The 14,983-nt window shown below is 37.4% G+C and overlaps 1 protein-coding gene across 7 annotated transcripts in view; it reads left to right on the top strand.

Moving 5' to 3' along the window:
• Positions 508-14,983, top strand: part of OPA1 (OPA1, mitochondrial dynamin like GTPase) — a 52,692-nt gene continuing 38,216 nt past the window's right edge. For 2 of the 7 annotated variants that reach the window (XM_021395192.1, XM_021395191.1), the window contains exons 1-7: positions 508-688; positions 2,988-3,306; positions 3,966-4,062; positions 5,098-5,205; positions 6,415-6,468; positions 7,113-7,180; positions 12,461-12,571. In XM_021395192.1, the coding sequence (XP_021250867.1) occupies positions 660-688; positions 2,988-3,306; positions 3,966-4,062; positions 5,098-5,205; positions 6,415-6,468; positions 7,113-7,180; positions 12,461-12,571 (786 nt within the window). In that variant the 5' untranslated portion in view covers positions 508-659. Of the gene's footprint in view, positions 689-2,987; positions 3,307-3,965; positions 4,063-5,097; positions 5,206-5,326; positions 5,352-6,414; positions 6,469-7,112; positions 7,181-12,460; positions 12,572-14,983 lie in introns of those variants that run through there. The other 5 variants (XM_021395193.1, XM_021395194.1, XM_021395195.1 and 2 more) reach the window with 5 other exon arrangements.

Here is a 14,983-nt window from a genome sequence, read left to right as displayed (position 1 = left end):
TCTGTTTATGTCCCACCGTGGTCAGGGTGCAGCACGATGCCCAGGGAGAGCACAGAGAAGAAAGTGAAAGGAGCTGGGAAACATGGTCTGCAGGGAAGATGGACTTAGTGTTGTGCAACCTGAGGGAGACTCTGAGAAGTCAAGACAAGCACTGGCACTGCCAGACTCCAGCGCCTGAGGTCTGTATGAAGCAGCTCGGCACATGCCAAGAATTGTGTGAGGTGACATAACTGCAGCTGGCCCCGTCTGTGGCAGTGGGACAGCCCTGCGGATCCCTCTTGGTTCCACTTCCACGCGTCCTGTTTAAGCGGCTAGGAGGCCCCACCCTGTCACAGGCACAGCCCCTGGGGCTGCACGCTCGGGTCCCGCTGAGCACGCCCGGGCTGGGAGCGGGGTCTGGGGCGCCCACGACCGCTCCGCAGCTGGGGCAGTCGTCAGCACGGCTCCGCCGCGCCCGGAACCTTTGGGAGGGGCGGAGTTTCCAGCCGGACCTCGCGGTGCGGCCCGGAGGCCCGGAAGCGGCGCGGCCCGGCAGTCCGGCGGCGACGGCGGCTCCCCCTGCCCTTGGCCGCGGCTCCGGGGCGCCAGGCGCGGTGGAGGAGCTTCGTGCGGCCCTTCCTCTTTCTCCTCCTTTTCCTCGGCGCCTCCCGGCCCTTAGGATGTGGCGGACGAGGGCGGCGGCGGCTTGGTGAGCGGGCTGGACCGGGCCGGGCCGGGCAGGGGGCAGCGGGCAGCGCGGGCGCTGCAGGGCCGCAGCACGGGACCACAGCAAGCCCCGGGCCGGCGAGAGGGCCGCAGCTGAGGGCGGGGCGGGCCCCAGGCGGCGGGGTTCTGACTTCCAGGCCCTGTGCTTGCGTATGGTAGCAGCAGGCCTTTTGCTTTCCAAAATATGTGTGAGTTGTGCGATGGTCCAGTTGCAGGCCTGTAGTCAGGCAGGTTCTGTGGCACAGCTATGTGGTCTGTAAGGTTGGTGTTTAGTTTGCTGTTCTTAAATGCAGCTTTCCAGAGGTCACGGAGCACCTTGTTTAGTAGTGGTGTTTTGGTACCATATCAACATAACTGCGCTTCTCAGGGAAGATCTTGTGCTGTTTTGAGGGTTAGTTGTCATCATTAGCTTTCAACAGCAGGAAGAGAAAGCAAAGCAGTAAATGGAACCTCTACTATAATGGTTGAGCTGTTGTTTTCAATGTAAGCTTTTGTATATACACACTGAAAGCAGTGGATCTTAAGCTGTGAGACAGCCCTCAGAGGGCACTTGTTCAAGCTGTTGTCTTACGGTTTGTGATAGAACTGGTTCGGTCAATGCAGAATGAGCGCTAGAAAATACAGTGTGATTTAAAGGGATACAGTCACAGAGAGGGAAGTTCTTTACCATTACAAACATTTTTAACCTGCTAAAGGCTGTTGATGGGAGTAGTTGCTGTAGTGTGTACTATCACTTGGTCTCTGCTGAAAAATTCAAATAGCTGTTTAATAGCAGTGACAGCACAAGGAAGGAAATAAAGACACCGTTGTTGGCTTGCTTCATCCTGGCTTACCACACCCTGATTAAAATCTGTCTTCAAAAGCAGTCACTATCAGCAAAGCTGTTTTTTTAAGAGACAGAAATGTCACTGACTTCTGTCTTTCCTTCCAAAGCCTCAATTTCTGTGTTAAAAGTGTTTTTATAACCAAGTCTTCCACTTGTTTGGAGGTTCAGTGTGCCTGTGAGTGACAGCACCATCTCCAGTACACAGCAAATCTCAGAGGAAGGATTATATTTACTATAGAGTTTATTTTCAATTTTAGTGATTCTTACATACTCTTTCATGCTTACATACTCTGTCTAAGATCCCTGAATATGAAATGGTTAAGGATTGCAGGATAAATAATTTCTCTTCTCAATGGTGTGAAACACTTTCTTCTTTTTAATTTGTCCCCTTCATAAGTAAATGCATTGGAGAATACTGAAAACCATGAAAAGAGCATCAAGGAACAAGCATTACTTTCAAGAACTGTAACTTCACTGAAATTTGGCATCCAGCTAGTGATTTGATATTAACTGTTCTGTTAGGATGGTGAAATTAAAAATATATAAAAGAAAGTACTTTTTCCAGAGCTGTTATCATTTCCCTAAACGAGGAAAGCTACCTCAAAATGTTGAAGCATGCAGACAGTGTAAGTGAAGGTATGCAAGAAGTTTTATTCCAACTTACGTGTGTATTTTAATACAGGCAAGATTGACAAGTTTCTGTGTTTGAACTTTGCTTTTCATTCATGCTGAAGGTCTTCATTGTAAATAAATCTGCATTACTTTACTGAAGTCTTCAATAAGCATGGTGCAGGCATGCCAAGAAGTAATCTTGTCTATGCATGACACAAGAGAAAACAGTAATTCCACAATCCTAGAACCATAGAGAATTAGAGGTAAGGAAACTGAAAGATTTCATCAGATAAATCCTTCAGCTCCACAGGAGGATCAGCTTTGCCAAAAAAAGGAAAATGCATTTTGTAGGGGATTTTTTGTTTGCGTGTTGGTTTTTGAAGTTTGAAAACCCTCTTGAAATGTTACTCCAATCTAACTTTTAGAGAACATTACAAGGTAGGCCAAACTACAAAGCTTTCATTTATGTAGCGAGTTGATGGTGGTTTTCTGTGGACTCCTAGATACTTGCTGCCCAAACTATGCTTTACCACTAAGATGTTATTTTCTTAATCTTATGTGGAATTTAAATCCACTTAACAACAGAGCTTATAAATGGTATTTAAGTCTTTGTTGGTTGTTTTTTTTTTTCCAGTAATCACTGGAAATGCTGTATCAATGAATGCTGGTTATAGTTTTTGTTTTCCTGGTAGCACAGCAATGATAGGTGGACATTCAAAACAATTATCTAATTTATCTGTAACCAGCTAAAATGTAATGTGAATAGCTTCTAAAGAGGTTATCAAGTTAATGATGTGTCGAAGATTTCTATTACTTAAAGTCTTCCTTTCTTTCTTTCTTTTAGTGTCATCTGCCGGAGTTTAGCAAATAGCAACTATGGAATAAAAAGAAAATCACCACTTCAAAACTTGCACCTAGTTTCCCGAAGCATACATCATCCCTACCATCCAAGTTTGAAATTTCAAAGACGTCCATTAAGGATATCCATTCAACAGTTTTCTTCTCTTAATCGTCTTCCCCTACGCAAAACAAAACTTTTAAATGTAAAATACGGATACCAGTCCTACAGGAACTTTTGGCTAGCCAGACTAGCATCAAGGCTTCTCAAAATTCGCTATCTTATATTGGGGTCTGCTGTAGGTGGTGGTTACACAGCTAAGAAGGTATTTATCTTATGTGGAGAATATTTTATACATATTTATTTTTCGTTATTATGTTTCATAACAATAGTTCTTGGTATATCTACAAAAATACAGCATATCATTGTTCAGTTAACTAATGAAAGTAAAGTTGAGTGTAGCAGAAATGCTAAGTCATGGCTTGAACCAGTGATTGAGCGCCTGGTGGGAAGGCAGGGCCAACCCAGGGGAGCTCAGGTGCATGACATGCAGTGACCAGAAGGGGTGGAGCTGGGATCCACTACTTCACAGACCTCATTTAAGGGTTGGCAGTGGAAGCGAGGGCATCTTACTGGAGATCCCTGCATACTGGAGGCCTTCTGAAATTAAGCAGTTTCTTTCCTTTATTTCTGTGCCCACAGCTGTTGCATTTGAGCAAATCTTCATTTGCTGCAGCCTAGGACCTTGCTACTCTGCTGTCATTACTGCACTTCCCATCGTATTACAATGGGTCAAAGTGGAAAACAAATTGTTAAGAGGATTAGAATAGATTTTCAATGACCTAAACAGCATTATATATATCTAAAAGATGGTGGGTTAGTATGTTTGCTGTGTAGGTGCTACTTTTCAATTGGTTACTCTTGTGCTTCTCTACATGCATTTGTTCTTCTATTTCTACTGTTTTTTTTTCCTTTATGTATTAGACATATGATCAGTGGAAGGACATGATGCCTGATCTCGATGAATATAAGTGGATTATTCCTGACTTCATCTGGGAGCTTGATGAACATATTGATCTCGGTATCACAAAGGCGGAAATATCTCTCTGTATCTGAATACAACTTAAACTGAAGGGCATGGCTCACAGTGCCTGTCTCTAATGCAGTGGTAGCTTTATAGCAGTAATTTGGGTGTATTTATATTGTTTCAGAGTTTTAGGTATGTCTTACCAAGTTACTTGCATCAGTGTGGTTTTTTGGAAGAAGTTAAACATTATTTAGCATTGATATTCTGTAATTCATCCTTTCATTTGAGAATGTTCTTGGTCCTTTAATATGGCCATATACTCACATTATTCAAATTAAGCTTTCAGACTAAGAGAACTTCAACAGGTTTTGGCTGTGTTACGCACAAGGTTCTTTCTAATACATATGAATGGTTAACAAATAAAAACAAAAATATAAATAGTTAAAAGGTATGTAGTTAAAAGTTAAATGCCAAATTGAACATGCTGAAGTTTATAAACATACCTGCAAAAGTATTTTGAAGATGCAGAATAAAGAAAATGAAAAATGCAGATTTTATTTTCCTGAACCTTGTGGTTACAGTAGTTACCTTGCATGTTCTTAGATATCTAAAAATGCACACTGAGTTACTTCTTATGTATGTAGAGTAGTTTAGTAGTTCTTTGTTTTTAAAAAAAAAAGTTAAGGAGGATTTCCACTACGTGTACAGACATTGTGTAGATAATGTTAAATGTTGGGATTGAGTAAGGGAGACTAATGTTTTCTTGCTCAGATTCCAAATTTAAAAACATTATCTCCAAAGTATGTGAGATAATGTGTGAAACATAGTGAAAGGCATCAATAAGTTTTACACAATTTTTAAGGACTTTAGGCAACCAAGTTATCAGAAAGTTCAAAGTCTAAAGAAGCAGGTGTTTTTGCAGCTCTGATAAACTTTCTCAATACTAATGGGGGGAGGTGCACGTGGAAATAAGCTTTTTTTTTTTTTAAGTTATTGGGAAAGTTATTAGGTTTACAGCCTAAGCTGTTCTCATTCACAAAAATAATATAAAAGAAAAACTGCTTACTAGTTCTTGTACTGTTTTCCTAGAAAAACTTATCAAAGCCCTTCCTGATGCCGATGACCTTGCCAAACTTCTGCCTGACTTTGACAAGATTGGAGAGAGCTTCACCTCACTGAAAGGATTTTTTTCTCCTGGTGAGAATAATTTTTCAGCTTAGTTTTAATTTTGAAAACATAAGGTATTCCAAGATGAGGTCTCATCCTTTGATGCTAAAAGAAAGCGGATCCTCAAAATGCATACTTATTTTTGACTATCTCATCTGGAAGTGTTATGGATACAGGTAAGTGCAATGTATTTTTAAAGGCACAAATTGTAGTAGCAAATGCTGAGAAACAAATTGTGAAACTGAAAAGAAAAGTAGAATTATTGCACACCTCTAAGCAAACAGATTGAAACCTAATATGTTCAGTAAGTTGTGGAAGCTGGATGTGTCTGGCTGGAATTTGCGGAAGCTGTGAATGGGCCTGGATGGTAACAGTATTATAGCTGTTGCAGGAAGATGGAGTTGAACATTGAAAGTTTGATGGTGCTTACTGTTGCAAGGCTGTGAAATAAGAGATTTGTAACGGAGGCCTTTTGGTTGAGGAATACTTTCTGTCTGGGCACGGCTCCGGAGGGGCTTGTTGGGAGATTCAGTTTAGGTAGAGGTTGTGTTTCAATTGAATAAGTAGGAGTTCTAAATCCTTCACAAAATATAAGGGGATGGTTTGTCGATTCATCATGTTCAGATGCTTCTAGGCCAAAAGTTTTTCGAGTTTTAGAAGGTGTAAGTAGGTCATTTCTGAATAATGAACTTCTTTTCAAAATAAAAAAAATGGTCCATCATTATCTGATTTGCTGTTTAGCACAGCTGAGACCTCAATCCAGTGATTCTTGCAACAGAAGAAAAGATTCTTTCTGATGTTTACCTTAATAATCACCAAACCAGATAAATTCATATTTATGAAAGATTATATCTTGGAGGTGTTACAGTCACTGCTTTGTGTTTGAAAATATTTGCCCATCAGTCTACCTCAGAAGTGTGTTTTCATTTCCTTAAAATACTGTTAATGGTAGAAGTAGTTGATTCATCTCATTACAAGCTCAGCAGGATCAAGATCAACAGGCTGACAAGTAGATTACAACCTCCTATGTGTTTTGGCTGTTTAAAATTGCCGTGTTTTACTGACAGGTACTGTGAGATATTGCCTATTATAATGGAATTTGCTTGCATACTCACATGGGCATAGTAACCATTTATGGTTTTGTCGTCCTCCAAATGAGACAAAGATCCCTCATCTTTGGTTTGCATTTTGCTTTGTCTATATAATTTTTATTTCCCCTCTTCTGCTGATTTTTCACAGGTTACAAATTGGTTAGTGAAGTCATAGGAGCTTCTGATCTACTTCTGTTGTTAGGTGTGTAAAAGCCCTTTTTACTGCCCTTAACCTGCCTCTTTAAAGCCAACTCTTACAACACTGCTGTACCAAGAGGAGTGAATATCGATGTAAACACAGCTATTCACGGCGTTTAGTTTTGCATTGCAAATATCTACCAAATATTAAAAAATCCTTAGATCCACCCTTGAGAGAATTAGTTGTTGGTGTTTCTCTGGCATAGTTCTTAGCTGATGCTTTTTATTTCAGGCATTTCCCAAGAAGCTTGCTTTGCAAACCTGTGTCATTACAGTAGGAAAGAATACATGTTTTTTTTTTGTTTTTTTTTCTACTATGGTAACCCCAATAAAATTTGAATTATCCTCAGAAATATGTAATTAAAAAAAAAAAAAAGATTTTAGAACATTTGTCTAGCTGGAGCTGCCTATTCCCTTTTGATAATAACTGATTTCACTCACAAACTGTAATTGATACAAATTTTGCAGATGAATTCTAAACTGAGTTTCTCTTTCAGTTTATAGTAATCTTGCTATCAACCCAAGAAGATTTACTGATTTAATAATATGTAGGGGTTAAGACTTTAATTTTTACATTGGATAGGTGTAGTTTGAGTACATTTCGGTGTGTTTTGCACATTGTAATGAGTTTCTCTAACTGTGTTCTAGGTACTCCAGGAGAAACAGCATTCAGAGCTACAGACCAGGGTTATGACAGTGACAAACAGTACAAAAAGGTAATTACTCTTTAGCCCCCCCCCAAAAAAATCTTGACAACAAGCAATTTTCAAATGTACTTCAATAGCTTGTGTAGATATTTATTTGAGGCGGCCTGATAAAGGACAAGTATGCGTTCTTGACTTTAATATATAAACAATACAGTGCTAAACACATCTTAGTGTAAGGAAAATCTAAGGCAGCCATAAAAATGTTTAGGAATGACATTCTTCAGAAACTTGGTTTGTTAGAAGGTCACTTAGATATTTTTGTGTGCACCTGGATGTTTTCTGAATGGATTCTCAGTAGCATTTGAGCTCGTCTCTTACTGGTGAGGTTTGTTTAGGCTTCTCTTGTTATTTTCAAGCTTTTCTGCTCGCAGCCTCATTTCTGTTGACCTGTTCACAGTTGTGATTCTTATTTCAGGATCTCTGCCTTAGTAAGGAACTGCTTTAAATAATGTCTTTTTTAGTTTACTTAGTCACATTTTTGTTAAGATTTCCTTTAAAAAAATTAATGTATTTCAATAAATTAAAGTTTTAGTATTTTTCCTTGAAGTCATAAAGGTGAAATTTATTCTTTTGCTTTAAAGAACAGTAGATGTTATCTTTCAATGGTAATGTTGTTCGTTCTTTTAAAGGCTTTTCATTTTTCCTGTGTATGCTGTATTTGTGAGGGAAAAAAAAAAAGAATGAAAACAAATTTGGGGGAGTTTGTAAATTATTTTTTCCAACTGAATATTTGGCGTTTGCTGAACTTTAAATGTGGCTCTGTGTAAAAGGCATTTCTGTATATGCAGGCATGTATACATTCTACATTAATTCTGCATGGCAATATAGAGTGAAACCTGTACAAAGATCACTTGTTATATTTCTTTTCACCTTTGGAATGGTGACAGAATTATACATAAGAAATAAGTTTAGATCTTTGTTTCCACCCTGTCCGTAAACTGTCCCTATATATCATTTTCTCTGGAGTGATTGCTTAGCACAGGTTTCACTGTTTAAAACATTAAAGAACAAAACCAAGCACCACTTCTTTACAATTGATTTGTGAAAAAATGGTCATCTTAATTTATCGTCTTTTGTAAGTAAATTAACTAAGTTTTTTTTATTGAGTGTTAGTACTATCAGTAATACTTACTATTCCATTTTTTCACATGTGAAGGCCACTGCATTTTAATGTTAACAACAAAACTTTGGCTGCAGTGCAGAAAATATCAGATCATAGTAAGCCAGCTATGATTTATACAATTTAGTGTGGGGTAATAATTCTCATTATTTCAATTATATCTAACAAGTTACTCTTAAAAGCTGTTGCTTTGCTAATTAGTATGATAATTTTTGGTCATAATATTTCAAATAAGGCATGTATAAACAGCTAACATAGCATAGTCACTCAGTTTATTGGCAAGTAAAATTATTTTCTAGACAATAGGTAAGATGGCCATTTTTTCATACAGTGCTTTCTGCTGCCAATCAATCCTAGTCTAAGAACTGTGATTGTGCTGATGTCCAAAATGCTATGGCATGGTATTATGTGTGGGCAGGTGAGCTGTATCTGATTGTTTCATTCAGCAACTGGAAATTCTCATGTGAAGAATGTTCTCTAGAATTGTTACTGGGTGTTGTCCTCAGGGCTATAAAAATTAACTGTAGAATGACTGAGAAACAAACTAGTTTACAAGATGATTCTGTGAGAAGACGGGCTGGGAAAATAGTCCAGAACAGGGAATCAGGCTGTATTATTTCTTCCAAGGAATGAGGATTATTTTGTAACCTTTAATGTGATACAAAAGGTACAGCTCTTTGAAAAGGAATCAAAATTAAAATTATTGAAGTGTTCAGATACGTAATCTAAATAAATGGAATCTAAAGCTGCTTCTACAATGATTACATAAGAAATGTTGCTTTCAGAGGAAGGAGATACTTATAAAAACTCTAGTGTAGTGAAATGTATTGTGCGTTTTGTGTTGTGGGAATGCTTCAAGCTCTTGCTCTGAAGTGGTAACATTGCTTTCCTAGACAAACACTGCAACATATGTTTTATCTTCAAAAATAAAAGAAAAAGGAACCCACCATCACCTTCTTAGAGAGTTTCTGCTTCCTATGAAGGCAAGCAAACTCCAAAGCTTACCCAAGCTTATAAGGAAAATTTGTAGTTGCTTGTAGCTGTGATGAATTGAGCGTGTAAGATTTGACTCAAGTATTAGTTTGGGGCCTAAAAGCTAGATAAATAAATAATTCAGTGTGTATTAATCCAAAGTAGCCACCCAGTCCTTTCTCTGCCTTTGGTGCTTTGGTGAAATCTCATGCCTTAAGAACCTGATTCACTGTGAAGGATTTGGCAGTGAGCAGACTGCTGTGGTCAGCCCTTAATAAGTGCAAGCAGCAACACAACAATTCTGCATGAAAAAGTGACTTTGGAGTAGGAATACCACTTGACTTGGATATCAGTTCCACCCTTCATGTGGCAATTCTTTCAAAATAATGCTGTACTGCCTATTTGTTCCAGTCCTATGATATAATTGGTTTAGTTTCACTTGTATTTTTCAGAAAAATTGTAACCTAACTTCTCAAACGCTGCTTCTGTACGTTTTCATTTTGTATGAATCATCAACAACTTAATACATCCTTAAGGATAAACTCTCCACTGATGATTTCTCTGGAATTTGTCTGGCCGGAGTCTGACTGTGCATAAAAATAAAGGAAATTTCATAATCTTTGTCATTCGTATTAGCTTCCATCCTATGTTAGTAGTCAGCATCTAGGAAAGAAAAGGCATTTGGTGAATGGTGGTTGAATAGTCTGAAATAGTTCAGAAGCTCCATGCATTGGGAGAAATCAAACCTACGTGCAGATAGGCCAAAAAAAAAAAAAAAGCTCATTAAGTTGAATCAATAGCTCTTGAAAATTAATAAGAAATAGCTGTCTACAGGTCATGTGCTGACAGTAATATTACTGCAGAGAAATTTGCAGACATCAGGCAGTACTTTGTTTCCCTTGTGTAAGTACCTTTCTAAAACATATACTTCGTGTAGGAAAACTGGTGCCCGTGTGTTTGTAAATTCTTTTTACGTATTTCCGAGGTTGTTTTCAGGTAATCTCTGTTGCTGACAGGTTGTCTCTTGCAGTAGGACTTAAAATCTTTTCTCAACTTTTTTATTTGTATTTGGTTTTTTTGCCTTGTAAATTATGCAACAAAGCCTGCATAGTTTTCCCTTCTATATTCATTGCACAGTTGTGTTCTCAATGTAATGTAAAGGAGTTTCACACTATAGATATGCGGGGTAAAATTGCGACGCTCATTTAAATTCTTGAAATGGATCTCTTTACATTCCTCATCATTTTCACTCCTTTACCTGCCTCAGCATTTAATTAATTTTACTGCGGGAGATTTATTGTCAGTTTTTCTCATGAGTGGTTTCACTGAAATTGACAGGAGATAGCAGAAGGAGCCAAGACATGCCAAGTAACCGGGCTTTGGTTGCTTCTGAAAACAGGACATGCATTACTTTACTCATGAGTTACTTTTAAATTAAGATAGTCGTGCTCAACTGAACAACTGCATATTAACTCTTAACGCAAAATAATGTGCTTTGGTTTTCTTCAAGTATGTGCAGTGATACTATCAACATCTGTTTTATTGTGTGCCCAGGTTCACACGATGACTGCACGTTGTTAGTGCCACCAAGTTGGTGAATTTAGTGTTATTCTCCTTTCAGTTGTTTCTTTCATAATTGATAGCGATTGTAAACTATTTGCAAATTTAAATCCCGTTAATTGAAAAAGTTGAGAAAGGTTTTTAATATTTTTCTCCAGTAACCTGGATCAGATGTCCTAGAAAGTAATTTCATGTCCGGTGGTGACTTCAAACATTGTTACTGTGCTTGTTTAAATGCTAAAAGGCCTTCATGGCAGGTTTTGTGCAGTGTTTTTCTTGTATTTTCTTGATCTACAGTATAATTTGTAGAGGAACTGTGTCAGATTGTATTGAGAATTTCCTTGTTTGTGTAATAGTAAAATATTACTGTGTAGCCACGTGGATATCCCTCCTTTGATACTTAGTGACAGTGAAATAGAATGGTTTGCTTTTGTTGGAACCAATTTCCTGGCGCTGTTCTGACATGTTTGCCAGTCTGACCATGGAGAGATTTATTGAATCTCAAAGTAGTTCAATTAAATATGTGAGGATCTTTCTATTATTGAAATGTTATACAAATCACTATTTAACAAATGTTTACATTTGGTCATTTGATTGCGTCTCTTCTTTTATCCATTTTCTCCTGTGCTGTTTATCCCTATGTGTACATGCCTGTGTGTGTCCTGTGCACCTAATGTATAAATTGGTGTAAAGAAATCAAGACGTCGACCACCAAAGTTTTATTCCAAGATCTGTTCTAACTATTTTTAAAGATTTTTGAATATTTTATTAGTATTTGTATCTGCATTCTCTGAAATAATTTGTCCCACTAGAAGATCATGTAGCATCTTGGAACCAGTGTGGACTTTTTGAAAGACAACTTAAAAGAATATTTGGCGTGGAGAGAGAAGAAGAGAAATCTAAGCTTTATGGAAATGCTGAACAAGTAAAGTAGAGAACATTAGATTGCAAGGGTTTTGAAGTGATCAGGGATGATTACAGTAACATTATAAACTGCAGGGTTACATAAGTGAGGGCTTTTTCTTTATGCTTTAGAAATTATTTTGCTTCTCTTGAAGGCTAAGTAGCAGGAAAGTTGTGTTTCTGTACAGTCTCTGCATTTCTGAGAGAAGCAAGATTGAAACGAGAGCTCTTGAATTTCTGGCAAGAGTTGAGCCAGTTTAACTTCTGTGCACCACTTTATGTAGGATTACCAAAACAACTGTTTAACTACTTGCATATGTAAGTGAAGTTGTGAAAAATTGCTGGTACTTATTTGGTATAAATAACTGAAATGAAATCCTGAGCCATTTGACAATATTCTAAGGTGATTTTGGTTGAATCTTATCTTAAAGAAGCACCTAAATTTTATAAATCATGTTGATTGTAAAATCTAAAATGTAAAATCATGTAGATTATAAAATCTAGCTAAATGTTTCTTATGTTGTTCTACCAGGAATTGCAAAATGCCTGGTTTTGCTGGCTGTATCCAGTCCCAGCTAGCTAGCAAGAGATCTTGCTAATGAAATGTCACTTTTGTTTGAACTGACCCATTCTCATGCCTGTTTTTCATCTGTCTTTGTCATGCCCGTTGGTTTAACTTCATTCTCCTTACACCCCCAATTTTTCCTTTCCTTTTTATTATGAACTCATGGCAGGGCCTGCTTGGTGAACTCATTCTATTACAACAACAAATCCAGCAGCACGAAGAGGAGGCGCGCAGAGCCGCTGGCCAATATAACACGGGCTCGTACCAGCAGAAGCGAAAGGTGATGGCTTAAGGGATGATATGTTCTGTACTCTCACTAATCGAATACTTCAGCTGCCTGTATTTGAGCTTAAAAATCTAACATTTAAATCATGGGCTGAAATAATTATTACAGCCGACTTCAGTACGAGTATGTAGTCCTGTTTCAGTTTAACCAAGTTGCTTTTAAGTGTGGTATTAAAAGCAGAGCGAATAGTTTGTGTCACTTTGAAGTTCTGATGTTCTTTGCCTCTATAAAACCTGTTACTTATGGTTCATATACTAAGAACTGTATATAAGGAAGGAATATGAATAAATGTCAGTGCTTGCTTCGCTGCTGCTTGCTTACTATGGCTTTATCTTATAGGAGTGCAGCTATGTGCAGGCACTCTCTGGGAACACTGTATTTCCCATTCACAGTGTTACTAATTTGGAAGTAGCAGCAGTTCTTTAGGAATGATTTTGCACAGGCAGTCAGTACTCCTGTTAAAAACTGTATATTCATCAAAGCTATTCCTTTGTCTGTTGACCCTCTTAAAGCACAGTTTGTACTGATACGCTGTGGTTGTTGAACACCTCCACGTAGCTTTACTTACTTCATTTATGATCTAATCAGCTTATTCACTGTTGTACAGCTGAAGTGAATTGGATTTCAAGATATTTCCCACAGAAAGAGGAACGCAGTACATGTGGACATGAATCAAAGCTTTTAGACATAGTTCCATAGCTTCAATCGTCATGATTTTCAGTCCTTTAATGGAGGAAATTACCTTAATTGCTTTGTTCTCTGAAACTATAGTAGCATTTTAAATTTAAGTATTATATTTTCTTGCAAATATGTATTTTTGTAATTTAGATTTGGAACCCCTGATCACTATAAACTGTCCATTTCCTTTAATAATTCAAGAAAAAGATGGTAATACAAAATTTTTCGTACATTTCCTTTTACAAATTTATTTAACTAAATCTGGATTTAAAATAACAGATTTTTTTATCTTTGCATTGATTTCCTTCTAGATGCACATTTAGTAAGGGAGGAGAGATGTCTTCAGGGGTCTAAATATTCTGTGATTGCTCACTTCTTTTTTTAGTAATAGTGATTCCTGGAAAAGAAGCAATACAGTATTTGATATACAAAAATGTATTGGCATACAAAGGGAATTGGGGAAAAATAAGTTTAATAGTATGCTTGTTTCTGATGGACGTTGTACCTTGTTAGCACTTTGTTGTGAGTAATTCTGCAATTCCCAAGCTGTGAAATGACAGTAAGGGCTGTCCCTGTGTTACCTTGTCCTTCAAGGCAGGTACTTCTTTGTATTTTCTGAATGTTAAACTGTCCTTACATATTAGAAGTCTTAATTTAGCATTCAAGCATGTTGCTTGGCATACACACCTACTGACAGCGAATGTCTCTTTTTTTTTTTTGTCACAAAAATTTGCTTGAAGCAAATTGAAAAATGTGATAAACCATTTTTCTTCACATCTTGACATGAAGATGTAACTTCCAGTGATTCCAATCATTGATCCAAATTCTCCTTTGGAAGAAGAAATCGTTATTGTCATTGAAATAAGTCAATGAGTGCATTTTTGCAGGACATGAACACTTTTATTTTTTTTAACTTAATTGGCTTTGCTTGCCTGCCTACTGGACAAAATCATTGTTTCTATTCTTTGAAGTTCTGTCACTTGATTTACTTGCATGTTTTCCATTTTGATTTAATTATTCAATGCTAAATCTTCTTCAGCTGTGAGATAATTAGTACTATTATTCAACTTACAATTCTGGTAGGGAATAAAAGCAAAAGTGTAATTGATTCCTGTTGTTTTTTCTGTCGATCTTCTTAAAAAAATACGTAGCAGTGTAATTGATTTCTATTGCTGCAATGTGCATGGCTGTTTTGTATGTGTATTATGTCAAAGTCTTGATGTTTTCATTTCTATTACTGGAAATCATTGTGGTTCTTCTGTAGACGATCATTTTAGAATTATTTATAGTCTGATTAGAGAATACACAAAACCAATTAACTGTAGTTTTAGATGTGTTGGATTTGTGCCAGAGGCACATATTTGTTTTATACAATATGGGATGAAGGTTGCTGGAAAGCAACTACTGTGCAAAACAAGTGGCTCTTTAAAAGAATGAGATGGGAGCTTCTGCTAATCTTAGTAAATAGGTATCTGCACCTTGCATGCAAGAATCCAAGAGTAAAATGATCGTACAGTTTTTTATTTCACTATAAACATTTATGGTAGCATTGTGGAAAAAAGGAAGCATCTCAATGTCCAGACCTTACTGAGCTGGGTTAGACAAATATTGGTGCGTGTGTTTAGAGAGAGAGGTTAACAGTTACTTTAACAGTTATTTTTTCTTCTGAAAATGAATAGAAATCCTAGATTAATCATGTGTTACTGTTAGTAATTAAGAATGCTGTGG

Source organism: Numida meleagris, chromosome 4, assembly GCF_002078875.1.
Source record: "Numida meleagris isolate 19003 breed g44 Domestic line chromosome 4, NumMel1.0, whole genome shotgun sequence".
Classification (NCBI taxonomy): Eukaryota; Metazoa; Chordata; class Aves; order Galliformes; family Numididae; genus Numida; species Numida meleagris.
The sequence above is the reverse complement of the archived record's forward strand: the minus strand, read 5'-3'. Positions and strand labels throughout refer to the sequence as shown.